Here is a 17,764-nt window from a genome sequence, read left to right as displayed (position 1 = left end):
ATCACGGCATCTGAGGTGTTAATGGCGGACATCCGTGGGTTCGCGGGTGTCCGCCATTACCGGCGGGTCCCTGGCTGCGATCGACAGCCGGGACCTGCCGTGTATGATGCCGGCATCGCTCCGATGCCCGCGGTTATGCTCTGGACGTAAATGTACGTCCTGGTGCGTTAAGTACCACCTCACCAGGATGCTGAGTGCTGAGCATATACTTCAACTGATCTACAAGCATGGTAAGGCATATCTTTAAAACATCTGGAGGCCTCCTATAAACTACCATAGAGATGAAGACACTGACATCCTCGCAGGAAACTGTCTCGGTAGAGTAAAGTTCTGTTAAGTACAGCTGGCGTGGCCCCACTAAATCACTGCACTTTTGTAATGACTTGATATTCACCTTTTAGGAGCATGGGAATTCTATGTTTTTTGCATCTTCTCTGACTGCAGGGACCTTTATTTCCAGGACAACATCAGCCATGGTTTCCCATCTGGCCAAGGCTCCTGAGAGCTTAAAGGGGTACTCCGCTGTTCAGCATTTGGAACAAACTGTTCCGAACGCTGGAGCCGGGAGCTCGTGACAACATAGCCCCGCCCCCTCATGACGTCACGCTCTCTCAATGTAAGTCTATTGGAGGTGGCGTGACGTCATGAGGGGGCGGGGCTATGATGTCATGAGCTCCCGACGCCGGCTCCAACGTTCGGAACAGTTTGCTCCAAATGTTGAGCAGCGGAGTACCCCTTTAATTGTGCCTTACAAGAAAGAAAGGACCTGATAAAAGAACTGAGAGAGGTCTACATTGAATGGAGGAATGAGAAATGCAATTTACGATAATATATTTGACTGAAAATATGTTAATATTGCAGTTTTTCTATGATAGACAACAAATCTGTGAAAAAAATAAATAAATGAAAGACTATATTAATGGTATCTTTTGTCTGCTTAAATACTATTCCATGGTGGACATCGATTAAGTGGGCCGATAACCCTCTTTCCTCCTCTCTTCCCCTGTGTGTGTCTATCTCACAATAAAGATTTATACTATATCACCAAAAGAAAAACTTGGCCATATAAGAGTAGCTAATGCTGGTTTATTCCAAATATACATACACACCAACCAAAAAAACAAATATAACAAAAAAAAACAATATAAAAAATTATCATTTAATTGAACATAAATGCAGATTAAGACATACACATTAAAAGTAGCAAGAATGTAAAAACAAGGCACCAAGTTGACAGCTACAGAGAAAGTGGAGGGGGTATGGTAGATATAGCAGCATGGAGTACGGGGAGATAATATTGTAAGTAATGTTAGTATAGATCTTAATACAAAGAAAATGCGGAATAAGGGAATCCGCAAGGCTTACACAGGCAGCCATGATTAGGACATCGCCTTCTATTGGGCAGATCTTCTTTCATTGACAGGTATAGATAATTTCTTTATTAACTACTTGCATGCGGCACCCCTTTTGTAAATCAGATCGCTCCGGGTCTGATTACCGACGACCACAAGGTCGGCGGCGTGTGACGTCACGCCTCCGCCCCCGTGTGATGTCACGCTCCGCCCCTCAATGCAAGCCTACGGGAGGGGGCGTGACAGCTATCACGCCCCCTCTCATAGGCTTGCATTGAGGGGCGGAGTGTGACGTCACACGGGGGGGGCGGAGTGTGACGTCACACGGGGGGGGGGGGGGGGGCCGAGGTGTGACGCCACACGCCGCCGGCCTTGTGGTCGTCGGTAATTAGACCCGGAGCGAACACAAACTGATTACAAACGGGGTGCCGCGTGCAAGATCCCGGGGGTTCCAAGCGGCGGGACACCCGCGATCAGGCATCTTATCCCCTATCCTTTGGAAAGGGGATAAGATGTCTAAGCACCGGAGAACCCCTTTAATCTGCATATATGTTCAAAAAAAGGCGTAAACATCTCATGTAACCAGGAATGTGCTTTCAACAATAATGGAAGTGGAGGACCGCATAAACAATCCAGGGATTCTTCATGTGACCCTACTCGCATGATAGTTGAGCTGTGCTCCTTAAGGGTACGTTCACACGAGCGGATTTTAGCAGCGTATTTCGCTGCGGATCCGCCGCTGAAGGACCCCTCTGTATTCTGCCTTCACATGTGCCTGCTCGTAGCGGCAATACGCCGCTATGAGCAGACACACTGAAGTGATGTGCGAGTCGCCGCGCATGCACGGTGTACTCGCACACATCGCGTCCTCTCCCCCTGCTCAATGAGCTAGGCCGAGAGCTGCCGCGAAGTACGAGTATACTGAGCATGCGCGCGGCGACTCACACATCGCATTGTGTCTTCTCGTAGCGGCGTATTGCCGCTCCAAGCAGGCACATGTATAGGCAGAATATAGAAGGTTCTTCAGCGGCGGATCTGCAGCGTAAAATCCGCTCGTGTGAACGTACCCTTAAGGAGTTCATATCATACACAAGTCAGCCTGTCTAAAAGGACCCTTAGTTTTTATCTATATACTCTGAATACCCCTGGCATTCTCTCCTTTCCCATACACAGAGAGCAAGTGCACTTCCACCCCCCATAGCTATACCCCTGTAATAAACAATGTTTGTATAGGATTAAATATGACATAAAAAATTAGGATTCTGTTACACTGCTGCCGTATGAATTACCTGTTTATTAGGAAATACACACAGAATGTATAACTTTGACAATGGACTGTTAATAATACTAATCGATAGAGAGGGGAAAAAAAAGCTTTTTTTTTTTTTAAAAAAAGCCCCTTTTTCAGAAGAAAAAGTTACAATTATATAAATGGGAACGTTACTCTAAAATACATAATCTAAAGGTGTTGAAAAGATCCATAATTTTTTTATTTATTATATTTTTCCACACCACATTTGCACTCACTTTACCTAGCCCACATTTTGCACACAAATCCATTTCATCACCTATATATTTACCTAGAGGTCTGTCTGTTTTCTCTTTTTACTATAGACCAGTGGTCCCCAAACTGTGGCCCTCCAGATGTTGCAAAACTACAACTCCCAGCATGTCTGGACAGCCAACGGCTGTCCAGGCATGCTGGGAATTATAGTTTTGCAACATCTGGAGGGCCACAGTTTGGGGACCACTGCTATAGACTGTGTATGATGCAGCAAGACAAAGACTAGTTATAAAAAACAAAAACAAAGATTACTTACAGCATAGCACCATCTGCCTAAGAGGTAGTATTGAAGAGGGTCTTCTGGATGGAGATGTATTGCTTTATCCAAATGCTCCTGAAATGTGAACGTCATATGAAACGCTCTTTAATTTAATTCACATTGTTTTGCAGGTTATTACCATGTTTTACCAAATGTGTTTGGAACATGCCTGGGTCCCAAGCTGTACAGTGGAAACATTTTCTAACGGGAGTGACTGGCTGACGTCTGTCACCTCATTGAAATTAATGAGTCCCAGAAATTGACAAAGCCACTGTATACACCCTGTTCCAAATTATTATTCAAATTCTATTTTTATCATGTACCTAAATAATTAATGTAAATACCAGTCAGCATGAGTTCTCATGTTATCAACTATTATGAGTGCAATTCAAATTTTATTGAACAAACCTCCTAAAGATAACAATATTTTTTTTAAACATGAAAAACTTACAATGCATTGTTCCAAATTATTAGGACAGTAAGTTTCAAAACACTTTATAGGTTGTAAAGAACTGAAAATTGTCATTTGTTGTGTTTGCAGCATATTTACGGAAATCAAAAGCTATTTCAATCAAACTTTTAACAACAATTTAACTTTTTAAACATTTTAACAGGTCAAGTTACTATTAACACAGGACCCCTTATTTGATAGCAGCTTCACAAGTCTTGCATCCATTGAACTTGTGAGTTTTTGGATAGTTTCAGCTTGAACTTTTTTGCAAGATGTCAGAATAGCCTCCCAGAGCTGCTGTTTGGATGTAAACTGCCTCCCACCTTCATAGATCTTTTGCTTGAGGATGCTCCAAAGGTTCTCAATAGGATTGCGGTCAGGGGAGGATGGAGGCCACACCATGACTTTCTCTCCATTTATCCCCATAGCCACCATTGATGCAGAGGTATTCTTAGCAGCATTGTCATGCATGAAGCTGATTTTATTATGGAAAGCATAGTTCTTCCTTCTGTACCAGGGAAGAAAGTGGTCAGTCAAAAACTCCACATACTTTGCAGAGGTCATCTTTACCCCTTCGGGGACCCTAAAGGGGCTGAATAGCTCTCGTCCCATGATTCTGGCCCAAAACATGACTCCACCTCCGCCTTGCTGACATCGCAGGGTGGCCACCCACCAACCATCCACTACTCCATCCATCTGCACCATCCAGCGCTGCATGGCACTCATCAGTGAACAGGACAGTTTGAAAATTAGTCTTCATGTATTTTTCCACCAAATGCAGCAGTTTCTGCTTGTGAGCATTGGTTAGTGGTGGCCGAATAGAAGGTTTATGCACAGTTGCAATACTCAGGAGGACTCTACACCTTGATGTCCTTGGGACCCCAGAGGCACCAGCAGCTTCAAATACCTGTTTGCTGCTATGTAATGGTATTTTAGCAGCTGCTCTCTTGATTCGATGCATGGATCTGGCAGAGATCTTCCTCAATGTGCCTTCATCTGCACAGACCAGTCTGTGCTCTGAATCAGCCACAAATCTCTTAATAGTGGGATGATCACGCTTAAGTTTTCGTGAAATATCTAATGTTTTCATACCTCATCCAAGGCATTGAAGTATTTCACTCTTTTCGGCAGCAGAGAGATCCTCCCCCCCCCCCCCCCATATTGCTTGAAAATTGTGTTCTGCTTAATAATGTGGAACACCTACCTTTAGTAGTTTTTCCTTAAATTGGGCTTATCTGGCAATCTAATTATCACAGGTGTCCGAGATTAATTTCAGTGATCAAAAGAGCCCTGAGACACAATGCAATCCATGAGTTAACCTCTTAAGGAAGCAGGGCATACCTGTACGCCCTGCGCCCGCTCCTGCGATATAACGCGGGGTCATATCGGGTCAGTCCTGGCAACTAACGGTAGCAGAGACCCGGGGCTAATACTAGAAATCACCGATCGCGGTAATGTCCGGTATTAACCCTTTAGAAGCAGTGATCAAAGTTGATCACCGCGTCTAAAGTAAAAATAAAAGCATTCCCGGCTGCTCAGTTGGGCTGATTGGGATCACCGCAGTGTCCCGATCAGCTAGGACGCATGAGGAGGGTCCCTTACCTGCCTCCTCTGCGTCTGATCGGCGATTGATTACTCCAAGCCAGAGATTCAGGGTTGAGCAATCAACCGCAGATAGCACTGATCAATGCAATGCTATGGCATAGCATTGATCTGCGAGAGATCAGTGTATTGCATGTTATAGCTCTCTATGGTGGCTATAACACTGCAAAAAAAAAAAAAAAAAAGTGTAAAAAAAAAAGTTTATGTGATTTAACCCCTTCCCTAATAAAAGTTTAAATCACCCCCCCCCCTTTTCCCATAAAAAAAACTATGTAAATAAAAATAAATATAAACATATGTGGTATCGCTGCATGCGTAAATGTCTGAACTAAAATATATCCAAAATAAAAATATAGCCTAAAGTCCAAAACAGCGTATTTTTGGTCACTTTTTAGAACATAAAAAAAAAATGTATAAAATGCAATCAAAAAGTCAGGAAAAAAAATGGTACAGACTTCAGATCACGGTGCAAAAAATCAGCCTTCATACATCCCCGTATGCAGAAAAATGAAAACGTTTTTTAAACATTAATTTTCGTGCATATAGTTATGATTTTTTCCAGAAGTACGACAAAATCAAACCTATATAAGTAGGGTATCAATTTAATCGTATGGAGCTACAGAATAAAGATCAGGTGTAATTTTTAAAGAAAAAAAAACGTAGAAACGGTAGCGCCCAAAAGTTTTTCTTCAATTTTGTCGCACAATGATTTTTGGTTTCGCCATAGATCGCCGTAAAATGACTGATGTCATTACAAAGTAGAATTGGTGGCGCAAAAAAAAGCCCTCATATGAATCTGTAGGTGCAAAATTGAAAGGGTTATGATTTTTAAAAGGTGAGGAGGAAAAAATGAAAAAGTGCAAAAACGGAAAAACCCTTAAGTCCTTAAGGGGTTAAACTGAAAACCAAAATATTTAATCTTTGTGGCACTTAAATAGAATTTGCATAATAATTTGGAACAGGGTGTATGTTTGGGAAATGGACTTGAAACTAGTCAGTATACGTCTGCATATTTTTTTTTTTACTTTTATCAGCACTGTGTGCAGAAAACATCATGTGAATGGTCTTACAAGGCAACACTAAAAAATACACATAGCAGAAATCCAGCAGATTTTCAGCAGCAAACTATCTGCAGCATTTCTGTCCCAAAGCATGATGATTTTGGTGCAGATGTGTAGTGGGTTTTCTACTGTGGAATTTGTTGCAGGATATGTACATATGCAGATTTTACTTCAGATCCATGTTAATTCCAGAGTAGGTTTGAACTTTCCCATTGAAGTCAATGGGTAAAATGTGCAATAAATGTGCACTCATTTTTGCAATATAAACTAAAACAATGTGGATTTAAATCTGCAAAGGAGAACTCCAGCAAAAGTAAACTTATCCCCTATCCTGTGTGATCAGGAGAGGGTCCCGCGCAATCTCCACGATGGGACCCTGGCGCACTCAGTGAGGAGCGTATGTCATCTACTAGTAGACGGCACGCCCTCCATTAATTTCTATGAGAGCGCCGATGATGCCCAAGTGCTGTACTGTCTTTTCCGCGCTCCCCTAGAAAGGAATGGAGAAAGTGCTGCCTGTAGCACGTGCTCCTCCCTGACAGCCGAGGCTTGTCCCAGTGATTGCAGGGAGTCCCAGCGCTCAGGTCACAACCCCCCCCCCCCCAGCCAGCTACTTATTCCCTATCCTGTAGGTAGGCGATAAGTTTATTTTTGCCGGATTTCTCTTTTAAAGGGGTACTCCGATGGAAAACAATTTTTTTTATATCAACTGGTGCTAGAAAGTTAAACAGATTTGTAAATTACTTCTATTTAAAAATCTTAATCCTTCCAGTACTTATCAGTTGCTGTATGCTTCAGAGGAAGTTCTTTTCTTTTTGAATTTATTTTCTGTCTGTCCACAGTGCTCTCTGCTGACACCTCTGTCCATGTCAGGAACTGTCCAGAGCAGGAGAAGTTTACTATGGAGATTTGCACCTGCTCTGGACAGTTGTGTCAGCAGAAAGCACTGTGGTCAGACAGGAAAAAAATTCAAAAAGATGAGAACTTCCTCTGGAACATACAGCAGCTGATAAGTACTGGAAAGATTAAGATTAAGTAATTTACAAATCTGTTCAACTTTCTGGCACCAGCTGATTTAAAATAAAAAAAATTCCGCTGGAGTACCCCTTTAAGGCCATTTTCTACCCTGCACCATGAAGTTTTCAAATCATGCCTGAAACGCATTTGCTCCTGTGTGAATTGTGCTCTGTGTTTGGCCCTCAATAAAACCCAGTTTTATCTTGCCTCAATAAGTGTCCAATCCTTTCTTTCTAGTGTGTTGATGCTGCCCAGCACGTCTGTGCACTTCTACAGGTGTCGGCGGTGAGCTGGACACTGTGCCTTCCTCATTTTTAAAGACTCATCCACTTTGCTGCTGCTGTAAATGCTGCATATTTTGTTCACAGAATATCTGCAGCCAATGTGACATGTGTGGATGCACCATTAGGGTACTGGAGATGAACTTGACTTTTTTTTACCTGCGTCTGCTTACTGCAGTGTTCCTCAACCAGGGTGCCTCCAGCTGTTGTAAAACTACAAGTCCCAGCATGCCTGGACAGCCTTTGGCTGTCCAGGCATGCTAGGAATTGTAGTTTTGGAACAGCTGGAGGCACCCTGGTTGGAAACCACTGGCTTACTGTTTCCAGCAGCAGCCAATTGAAAATTGGTACATTTCTAGGCTTTGATACATAGACTGTATACATAAACTGTGTGTGAATCTAAGCTTCTCCATTCAATAAAACAGTTGCCAACAAACCTTAAAGAGATAGCCGTTCTTGATTTTATTCTGCACATTCTCATATTCAGACATGTATCCACACATAATTGCATACCTAGAAGAATAATTGGAAATGGCTTGATCATTGATATATTAACCGATAAATCATCCATTTACAACAAGTCATCTTGATTAAACATTTTGAGGGTTGGTTTCTATATAGATACCATCAGGATGTCTAATGTTTCTATCTCGCTCCTGTTTTTTTGCTTGAATTCCAGTACTACGCTTTCTCGCTTAAAGGGGTATTCCAGGAATTATTTTTTTTTGACTATGCTACAGGGGCTGTAAAGTTAGTGTAGTTCATAATGTAGTGTCTGTACCTGTGTGTGACTGTTTTCTCACAATTCTTCTGTGATTTTCACCCCAATATTTATTTTTACCAGCATACAAAATGACTGTTGTCTCAGATTTTTCCCAGCTTGCAATGCGGCCGAGACCTGACTCACTAGTCAGGTGATGACAGGGAGCCTGTCTGCTTCAATGGGTGGAGGGATCGCTTGGTGGGAGAGAGATCAATCTGCAACTAATGCAACAGCTGTGGGCACCCTGATTGAAAACCACAGGTCTTTTGAATGGATGCAGCTCATTTATGTTTCAATGGGTGGGGTGGCTGATGTGTCAAAAAAGAAAAATTCAAACAGGAAATACCACTTAACAAAAAGCTAGCCACAGTGTTAAGGTTATCTCATGACATAGCCATTTAGCCCCAAGACAAGCGCAGATCCTTCCTAAGCATGTCCATTACTGCCTGCCAGGTACGTACTAAAATCCCCTAATGGTGGATAACCCCTTTAATAACACAACAACCTATGAGGAATTCTGCCTAGAAAGTATGTCCTCATCCACAGGGGTCTGTTCTGGTGCCTGGGTCCCTTCAATGAAAGCCCAGGGAAGCGTAGTGTTGTGCTTTAGCCCCATAGCTACCATTCAGATGCTTTTGGCAGCTTACTGAAGCCAATTAGTCTAAGCACCGAGTGAATTCCATCACATCAACAAACTTTAAGTATAACATCACCTATAAAACTTTAGGGTAAGAAACAAAATACATAGATAAACATAGGACCATTAGACACCTTTTTAGGTTGTACAACTTTTAGACTAAGTTCACACACCGTATTTTAATCAGTATTTTTACCTAGACAGGAATCGGTCTAACTCACATAATATGCAAATCTTTCCATTCTACTTTAGGTCCAATCCTGGTTAGGATATTGTGCATGCAGTACACACTGTTACACACACACACAGTGTGAACATAGCCTAAGGCTGAAAGCTATCTTTCTCGTTCCCCCTATAACAATGATTGGCTGACCCGGCAGGTTTTTTCAGCATTGTTACCACATATTATTGTCGCTGTTTATCTCCCAGACTAAAATAATGAAACTGCTCTTTCTGTAGTTATCCCTGAAGGTAAGGGAAGAGTAGATGGACCATGTGGTCTTTTTCTGCTACTATTTTGTATGCACATTGAATAGATTTTGTTAATCCATACTGGCAGGTATTGCAGATGTGTAGAGCTTGGACCAGGTGCCTGAGCAGACCAGACAGTCCCTATGCCACATAAGAAGAAACCAGTCATATTGTACCTTATACATTTTATATTTTCCATTGAGGTACAGGCAATTCAAGTTATGTCTTGGTTTTAAAGGGGTTCTCTGGGAATAAAAAATAAATGAAATGTATAATATATATATATATATATATATATATATATATATATATATATATAAATATCTGTGGGTGGGTTAAAAACAACCTATACTTACCTCTCTCAGTACACCCCAGAAGCAACTATGTGCCTGGTCCTCGCAGCTACTTCCTTCTTCCTGATGAGGAGTTGTCTCAGCAATAAATGCCTGCTTAGCCAATGACTGGCTAAACAGGGACATCATGGAGCTAAGAAGTAGGCCACATGAAGACCAGCCAGTGAAAGCATCTGCCAGGCAGCTGTGGGGAGCAGGATGGGTGAATAAATGCGTTTTTTATATATATTATATATACACATATATGTGTGTTTTGGAAATAAACCAAAAAAGGGAAGAAAAGAAGCTAATTGGACATAATGTCACACCAAACTCCAAAAGTGGGCTGGACAAAATTATTGGCATCCTTAACTATTTCGTTGCACACCTTTTGGAAATCAGTGGCTTCCTATAACCATCAATAAGCTTCTTACAACTCTCAGCCAGAATGTTGGACCACTTTTTTTCCTCCCTTTTTTTGGTTTAGTTCCAATACACACAAAGGGAATAAACATGTGTTACTGCAACCCTTTTCTGTGAGAAATACCTCAATTTTCTTGAAAAATTTCAGGGGTGCCAACATTTACAGCCATGTGTGTGTATATGTATGTATATATATATTATATTATATATAATCACATATTCCACCACAGCCATATAAAGATGTTTTCTTACATTTCCTTAATAACTTCCTACAAACATTTTTCTTTGGTCTTCTTTGTATAAAATGCATGTAAATTTTTGTATCTGAATTTTTAGAAACTGCAGTAGGAGTACCAGGTCAACATGCTGGGTCACCGTTTGACATGAGAACCACATTTGCATGTAAATCATTGCCTTGGCCATTACCTTTAGTTACTCTTCTGAATGGCACATTCCCTTTCCTAGACAGAGCCTGTCTGTTCCTGTGTCTACTCACCCTACACCCTTCAAAAAAAATAAAAAACTCTTTCAACAAAGTGGCTCACACATGCTAATTTACCCACTGGGAACCAAGCACAGGTCACTCTCTCATATCCCACAACCAACCAAAACACTTTTTTTTTTAGATGTTCTCTGCTTCCTGGCAGCACTGCCAATGTATACATTAGGGCAAAAAAGAACTGTTGTAAATTCAGCTTTCCCAATGAGAGTATTCTACGCCTTAATCAAATGAGTGGGGAATAAACTTTTCGAGGAACTGTAGGAGTGCCCTTTATTGGGAGATTAATGGCAGCCGTATAATGAGCGGTGAGGCAGGATGGTTTTGGGGGGCTGGTTTTCTCTGCTACGCAGAGAAAACCAGCCCCCCAAAACCATCCTGCCCACCGCTCATTATACGGCTGCCATTAATCTCCCAATGGAAGGCAATCCCACAGTTCCTCGAAAAGTAAACACAGTAGTTGGCCTTGCGTGAGTCTTGGCGAGAATGTCAAACATTGTGGGGAAGGATGCAGACTGTGATCAAAGAACACTGAAAAGAATCTGGCTAATCTTGCTGGTGCTCCTGTCAGCTGCAGCGGTGGCGTGCAAGAACTTCTCACAAGGAGGAGGGGGAGGGGGTGTAGTAGCTAAAAGGGTCAATAGAGTTCATTCATTTAAGAGACAGCTCCTTAAACTACCAGGAGAAATAATACAATATAAAACAGGATCTATTTCCTCTTTCAAATGTCTAAAAGTTCCTGATGGTTTTTTGAAGGTTAAGTTTAAATTAACCTTACCTCTAATTTAAGTTTAAAATTAAAGGGGAACTATGTAGATTTATATTAATTACCCTATACTAGGGAGTAATATACCTTTAAATTAAATCACTGTTTTTGTGGTCTTAGATCCCGTTATATTTGATTGTCCTTTTGGTGACATTAATGATAAAACTATAGTTAAACTATGAAAGTAGTTTTTGTACATTCATTTGTTGGCAAAAATTTAAGGTCACCGTACACATAATAATAAGCCGTTGTCTCTGATTTTGGTCTTTTCCCACCAGAATCCGTGTTAGGCTGGGTTCACATCACGTTTTGAAATGAATGTAATTCATTTCAATGAGCCGGCCGGAGTGAAACGTTCGGTCGGCTCATTTTTGCGCCGTATGTGCTTTTTCCCCGGACCTAAAACTGTTGTCAACCACGGTCTTAGGTCCGGTTGTAAAAGCGCATACGGCGCAAAAATGACCGACCAGAACGAACGTTTCACTCCGGCCGGCTCATTGAAATGGATTACATACGGGAGCGCATAGAAAGGCATACGGGAGCACGAGGTTTTAGCTCCCCCCTGCCGTATGCGCTCCCGTATGGGAGAAAACGTGATGTGAACCAGCCCTTACATTGGTCGATTTACTGTGTCTGCTATTGTAGTTTACTTCTATTCAAGTGAATGGGGCTGAGCTACAATACTGGCCCTTACACAGCTCATATACAAGTGTAACACAGTTTCGGTGTAAGAAATGACCCTTTTCTCTAATTCTAAATTGTCTGACTACAACAGACGGATATGATATCCATTAGGTCTAGGGTTGTAAAGTAATTTTGGTTAATTTAGCACTGGCTTATAAAACCCAAAGTTTTTTTTTTTTTTTTTTTATAAAAAAATTACCCTTTAACAACCAGCACCACAAATGAGTCATTATTTGCACAGAAATCACTTAAAGGGAACCTGTCACGTTGAACATGCAGCCCGATCTTATAGAGTAGTAGATTCTGAGCAGATTGATACAATTAGATTTGTAGGAAGCGATTTAGTATAACTTGTATTTTCTTCATTTAAATCTCTGCTTATTTTAGGCCTTAGGAGTCTAGTAGGCTGTCCCAAATAGTAAATGACAGCTGTCTCTGTATTCATGATCATGGAGGGAAGGCTATCAATCCTTAGAGGTTTCCACAAATTCAAAAAGGTCTTAGAGTAAGTCAGGGTCATTTTAAAATATATTCAAAAAGAAAGCATACTCACCTGCCAGATCCCACAAGGCTGCTGTCCCCGCAGCCTTATATTAACAGTGAACCGCCTTGGCCAGTGATTGACTAAGCCGCTTTTTCCTGCATCAACGAAACATCACAGGAAGGGAGGTACTGTCAAGAGCAGCAGGGAAAGGAAGCTGTCGGAGCAGCAGCTGAAGGGATCAGGGCAGGCAAGTATGATTCTTTATTTTGAAAGAACCATATCGAATAACTTAAATCCTGGGAATACCCCTTTAATGGAGACAGCCCACTTTAACTCCGTGGCAGATTCCAACAAATTAAAAAACTGCTCAAATCTTACATTAAAATATCCTAATAGGATCCATGTACTGCCAGGATGTATCTACAGATTGTGGTTGTTTAGTGCACTAACCATGTGATAGATCTAGACAAAGATTTTAGGAATGTGTCCACTGCAGGGACAATACCATTCAATGAGAGATAGCATTATTTTAAGCTATGATGATTTAGCCATATTAATATTAGTAGGAAACCTGCTTTAGATGAACCAGCACTAACGCCCTAGTATTATCCACACTGCTACATTCTAAAGCAGCTGAACTGGTCACCTATCTAAACTATCTTTGCATACATGAATGATGTGACAGTGCTTTCTAAAAAGATACTTTTAACGTAGGTAAAATTTTATTTAGAATAAATCTAGAAGGGATGTTCCTATGCAGAGAGTTGGGACATGATCTAGGGATTTTACAATGCCACATCTGTCTGGTGAATGAACGCTCTGCAGCCAATTCCCTTCCCTGCAGGAGCTTATCATATAAACTCAGCATACCATAACTAAACGGATTGCAACTAAAAAGAAAACAACGAAAAGCGAACAGGATTATCCAACACCTCTTAGACTTTGTTTCTCTTTGCGTGACAAGGAGATAGAATGGGGCTAGTTAAAACTGGTTAAGGCCGAGGGTTTAAAGGTAATTACAATGTGTGGTCTGAAGAGATTGTCATGTATTCCACCAACAAACACGCATGGTCACTTATCTGCTATTAGCAGAGAGAAGGCTCTCCTCATCTACAGCAGAAAACCAAAAGCAGGGAGTATAGACTAAGTAAAGTTTTATACAAAAAAAAAATTATAACATTTGTAAATTTGCCAAATATTGGCAAACTGGCCAGAGAAATAGCAGACTGTAATAAGTCAGTTAAGTCAGCTGTATCTGGTCATGTTGTAAGGTAATAGAAGCAACTACATATGTCCTTCCTGGTTGGATGGGTCCAGTAGGATAAACACACTAAGTACTGTATGTTCATGCTAAATTTGTTGTTCAGGTAAATGGGACAGTCACAGACATTTCTACAAATTTTTGTATAATTGTATTAACGTGACTTCCAACATGCCCTGACACTGCCAATGGCTCTGCCATGGTGGGGGGTGGGCACTGGCTATCACTGGTACAGATGGGGGGGGGGGGCACTGGCTATCACTGGTACAGATGGAGGGGGGGCACTGGCTGTCAGTGGTACAGATGGAGGGGGGGCACTGGCCGTCAGTGGTACAGATGGAGGGGGTACTGGCTGTCACTGGTACAGATGGAGGGGTACTGGCTGTCACTGGTACAGATTGAGGGGGTGCACTGGCTGTCACTGGTACAGATGGAGGGGGTGCACTGGCTGTCACTGGTACAGATGAGGGGACACTTTTACAGATGGGGGGGTCATTGGCTGTCACTGGTACAAATAAGGGGTCACAGGTACAGATGGGGGGGCACTGGTTGTTACTGGTACAGATGGGGAGGGCACTGGTTGTCACTGGTACAGATGGGGAGGGCACTGGCTGTCAGTGGTACAGATGGAGGGGGGTACTGGATGTCACTGGTACTGATGGAGGGGTAATGGCTGTCACTGGTACAGATGGAGGGGTACTGGCTGTCACTGGTACAGATGGAGGGGGTGCACTGGCTGTCACTGGTACAGATGAGGGGACACTTTTACAGATGGGGGGTCATTGGCTGTCACTGGAACAAATAAGGGGTCACAGGTACAGATGGAGGGGGCACTGGTTGTTACTGGTACAGATAGAGGGGGGCACTGGTTGTCACTGGTACAGTTGGGGAGGGCACTGGTTGTCACTGGTACAGATGGGAAGGGCACTGGTTGTCACTGGTACAGAAGGGAAGGGCACTGGTACAGATGGAGGGGGCACTGGTTGGCACTGGTACAGATGGAGGGGGGCACTGGCTATCACTGGTACAGATGGAAGGGGCACTGGGTGTCACTGGTACAGATGAGGGGACACTTGTACAGATGGGGGGCACTGGCTGTCACTAGTAGAGATAAGGGGACACTGGCTGTCACTGGTACAGATAAGGGGACACTGGTTGTCACTGGTAGAGATGAAGGTGGGGGGCATTGGCTGTCACTGGCACAGATGAAGGTGGGGGCACTAGCTGTCACTGGTACAGATGGAGGGGGGCACTGGCTGTCACTGGGACAGATTAAGGGAGGGGGCGCTGGCGGTCACTGGTACAGATGGAGGGGGGCACTGGCTGTCACTGGGACAGATTAAGGGAGGGGGCGCTGGCTGTCACTGGTACAGATGGAGGGGGGGCACTGGCTGTCACTGGTACAGATATGGGGACACTGGCTGCCCTGGTAAAGACGGGTGGAACTGGCTGTCACTGGTACAAATGGAGGGGGGGCAAACTAGATAATGAACCCCATGTTGTCAGGGAAGCCCAGGGGCACCATTTTCGGCCGATAATTTTTGGTTGCCGAAATTTCAGTGCATCCCTAGAATATATCCTAATAGGTATATAGGTGTATAAATGAACACCAAATTCCTTGAAATAATCCTCAAACGATTCCTGAATAATTTTTGCACAGTGGTTGGGGGAATTATCCTGCTTTAAAAGACTTCTGCTATTGGGGAATACCTTTACATGAACGCCAGAACATTGACCAGAGCATCACACTACATCCACTGGCTTACCTTTTGCCCATGATGCATCCTAGTACTCTCTCTTACCCAGGTAACTAATGCACATGCACCTGGCTGTCCACATGGTGAAAAAATAATTGATTCATCAGACCAGGCCACCTTCTTCCACTGTTCTATGGACCAGTTCTAATGCTAGAACTATGTTAGAAATATATCCTACTCCCTGAGGGAAGCCGCTGTCACAAGATAATGTTATCTTAAACAGGCACTCTCATTAAAACTAATTTTTGCTATTCCACTCCTTATGGTAAATAAAAAATCTTTCTAATATAACTGTTTAAAAAAAAATAAATGAAGTTTTCTATGCTTTGTGTTTAAAAAAAAAAAGCTGGCACTAGGTGTCTCCCTACTTGTCCAGAGCACATTTCCCACCATCTCTTGCACAGACTTTGGACTCCTGCTGGCCTAGCAAAAGTCCAAACACAGGAAATGCAGTCTGGAATGCTTAGGGGGTGTGTGCAGCCTTAGCCAATCATAGTTCATCTCACACTTAACTGCCGTTTGCTGTTGGTTGCAGACTGAGGGAGGAAGTTCTCCCCTGCATGGCTTCAGACGATGTCACACCTGCTGGGTAACCCCCTTCCCAGTCTGTGAACCGGAGACTGAGCAGAAAATACAGAGCAATATCAAGGTAGAAAACTAAAAAATAATAAAAATAAAAGGCAGGGGGTAGTTTATCATGATGGGGGCAATGAACTGGGAGGATTATAAAATGTATCAAGTTAATGAGAGGTACTCTAAGGCTGACTGTGTACATTGAAGACATCCTTTTCGTTCATTCTCCAGAACTTCAGTCGACTTACATTGGGATAGAGCCCTCTGCTGGCGACTGCTCGCAACACAACACTAATTCAGTGTTTCCCAACCAAGGTGCCTCCAGCTGTTGCAAACCTACAACTCACAGCATGCCTTTGGCTGTCCGGGCATGCTGGGAGTTGTAGTTTTGCAACTGCTGGAGGCACCCTGGTTGAAAAACACCCTCATAACGTTCAGTCAGTGAACCCCATGTTGTTAGGGAAGCCCACGGGCACCATTGCAGTGCAGGATGCCAGGTAGAGGATCAGACAGAAACATGTAGAAAACGATCACATATGCCCCACACATTCTGTTGCTGTTCGGCAACACCAAAGGGACAGATATTAGTATATATGCCTGCTTGAGGATGGAAGTATTTGTACCCTCATGTTTAGTAGGAGATTGCTTAGGTTCAAGCATTTTTTATTATTTTAACCATGTTTGTGTCTTCTATTTTACTACTTTGTTTTAAACATTTCTGGGTACTCAGACCCCACCGTAACCAGCAAGGAGAAGCACTCAGTAAAGGTGATCTCTCCCTCTCACATACTCTATAGTACATTGCACACCCTTGAAAAATAGCAAGAATAATATATGACAAAAATAAATCTTTACTAGAATGTATGCAAATCTGGTACTGTATAATCTACCAATTGCGGACACTCACGGGGAATCAAAAAGTGTCCGCTATTGAGAGATGTCCCTTATTGGGAAAAAGGCTCAAAATTCTTCCTAAATGATGGAATACTGTCCTGCACTCACTCCAGAGTATAATTACCAATAAAACATGATAAAAAAGCAATAATACAGTAGAATCTCCCAGTGTCCCCTTATCCCTCCCCTGTATCATTTCATCCCCACTTTTATATCTTCTTCCCCTGTGCATTGTGCCAAATTATTCCCCCCCCCTTACCCCCTGTGCCACATCATTTACCCAAGATCCCCGTGCCATTTCATTCCCTTTATTACCCTCTGTGTAAATTCATCTCCCCCTCCCCCCTTTATGAAGTGACACTGGGGGGTATAGGGGGAATAAAATGGCACAGGGGTCGTAAAGAGGGGGTGATGAATTTGCACAGAGGGCAATAAAGCGGGAATTAAATAGCACAGGGGGGAATTAAGACGAAATGATGTGGCACGGGGGGTAATAAAGGTGGGGATGATTTGGCACAGGCGAATAAAGTGGCATGGGGGGGGGGGGGGAGGGTCAGCGAAGGAGGGGGGAGAATGATGTGGCCGGCAGATGTACCGGGGCTTCTGCTTCTGTGCCGGGGCTTCTGCAGGGGG

General features: G+C 42.9%; 1 protein-coding gene across 8 annotated transcripts in view; it reads right to left on the bottom strand.

Moving 5' to 3' along the window:
• RMDN2 (regulator of microtubule dynamics 2) overlaps nt 1-17,764 on the bottom strand; it is a 211,024-nt gene that overhangs the window by 30,095 nt on the left and 163,165 nt on the right. For all 8 annotated transcript variants that reach the window (XR_008891506.1, XR_008891507.1, XM_056567519.1 and 5 more), the window contains 2 exons: nt 8,025-8,100; nt 3,173-3,250 (listed from right to left, as the gene is read on the bottom strand). Coding sequence is in view for 6 of the 8 variants with exons in the window: in XM_056567519.1 (XP_056423494.1) it covers nt 3,173-3,250; nt 8,025-8,100 (154 nt within the window). In the remaining 2 variants the exon portion in view is untranslated. The remainder of the gene's footprint in view (nt 1-3,172; nt 3,251-8,024; nt 8,101-17,764) is intronic.

Source organism: Hyla sarda, chromosome 3, assembly GCF_029499605.1.
Source record: "Hyla sarda isolate aHylSar1 chromosome 3, aHylSar1.hap1, whole genome shotgun sequence".
Classification (NCBI taxonomy): Eukaryota; Metazoa; Chordata; class Amphibia; order Anura; family Hylidae; genus Hyla; species Hyla sarda.
This window is presented reverse-complemented; position numbering and strand designations above follow the sequence as displayed.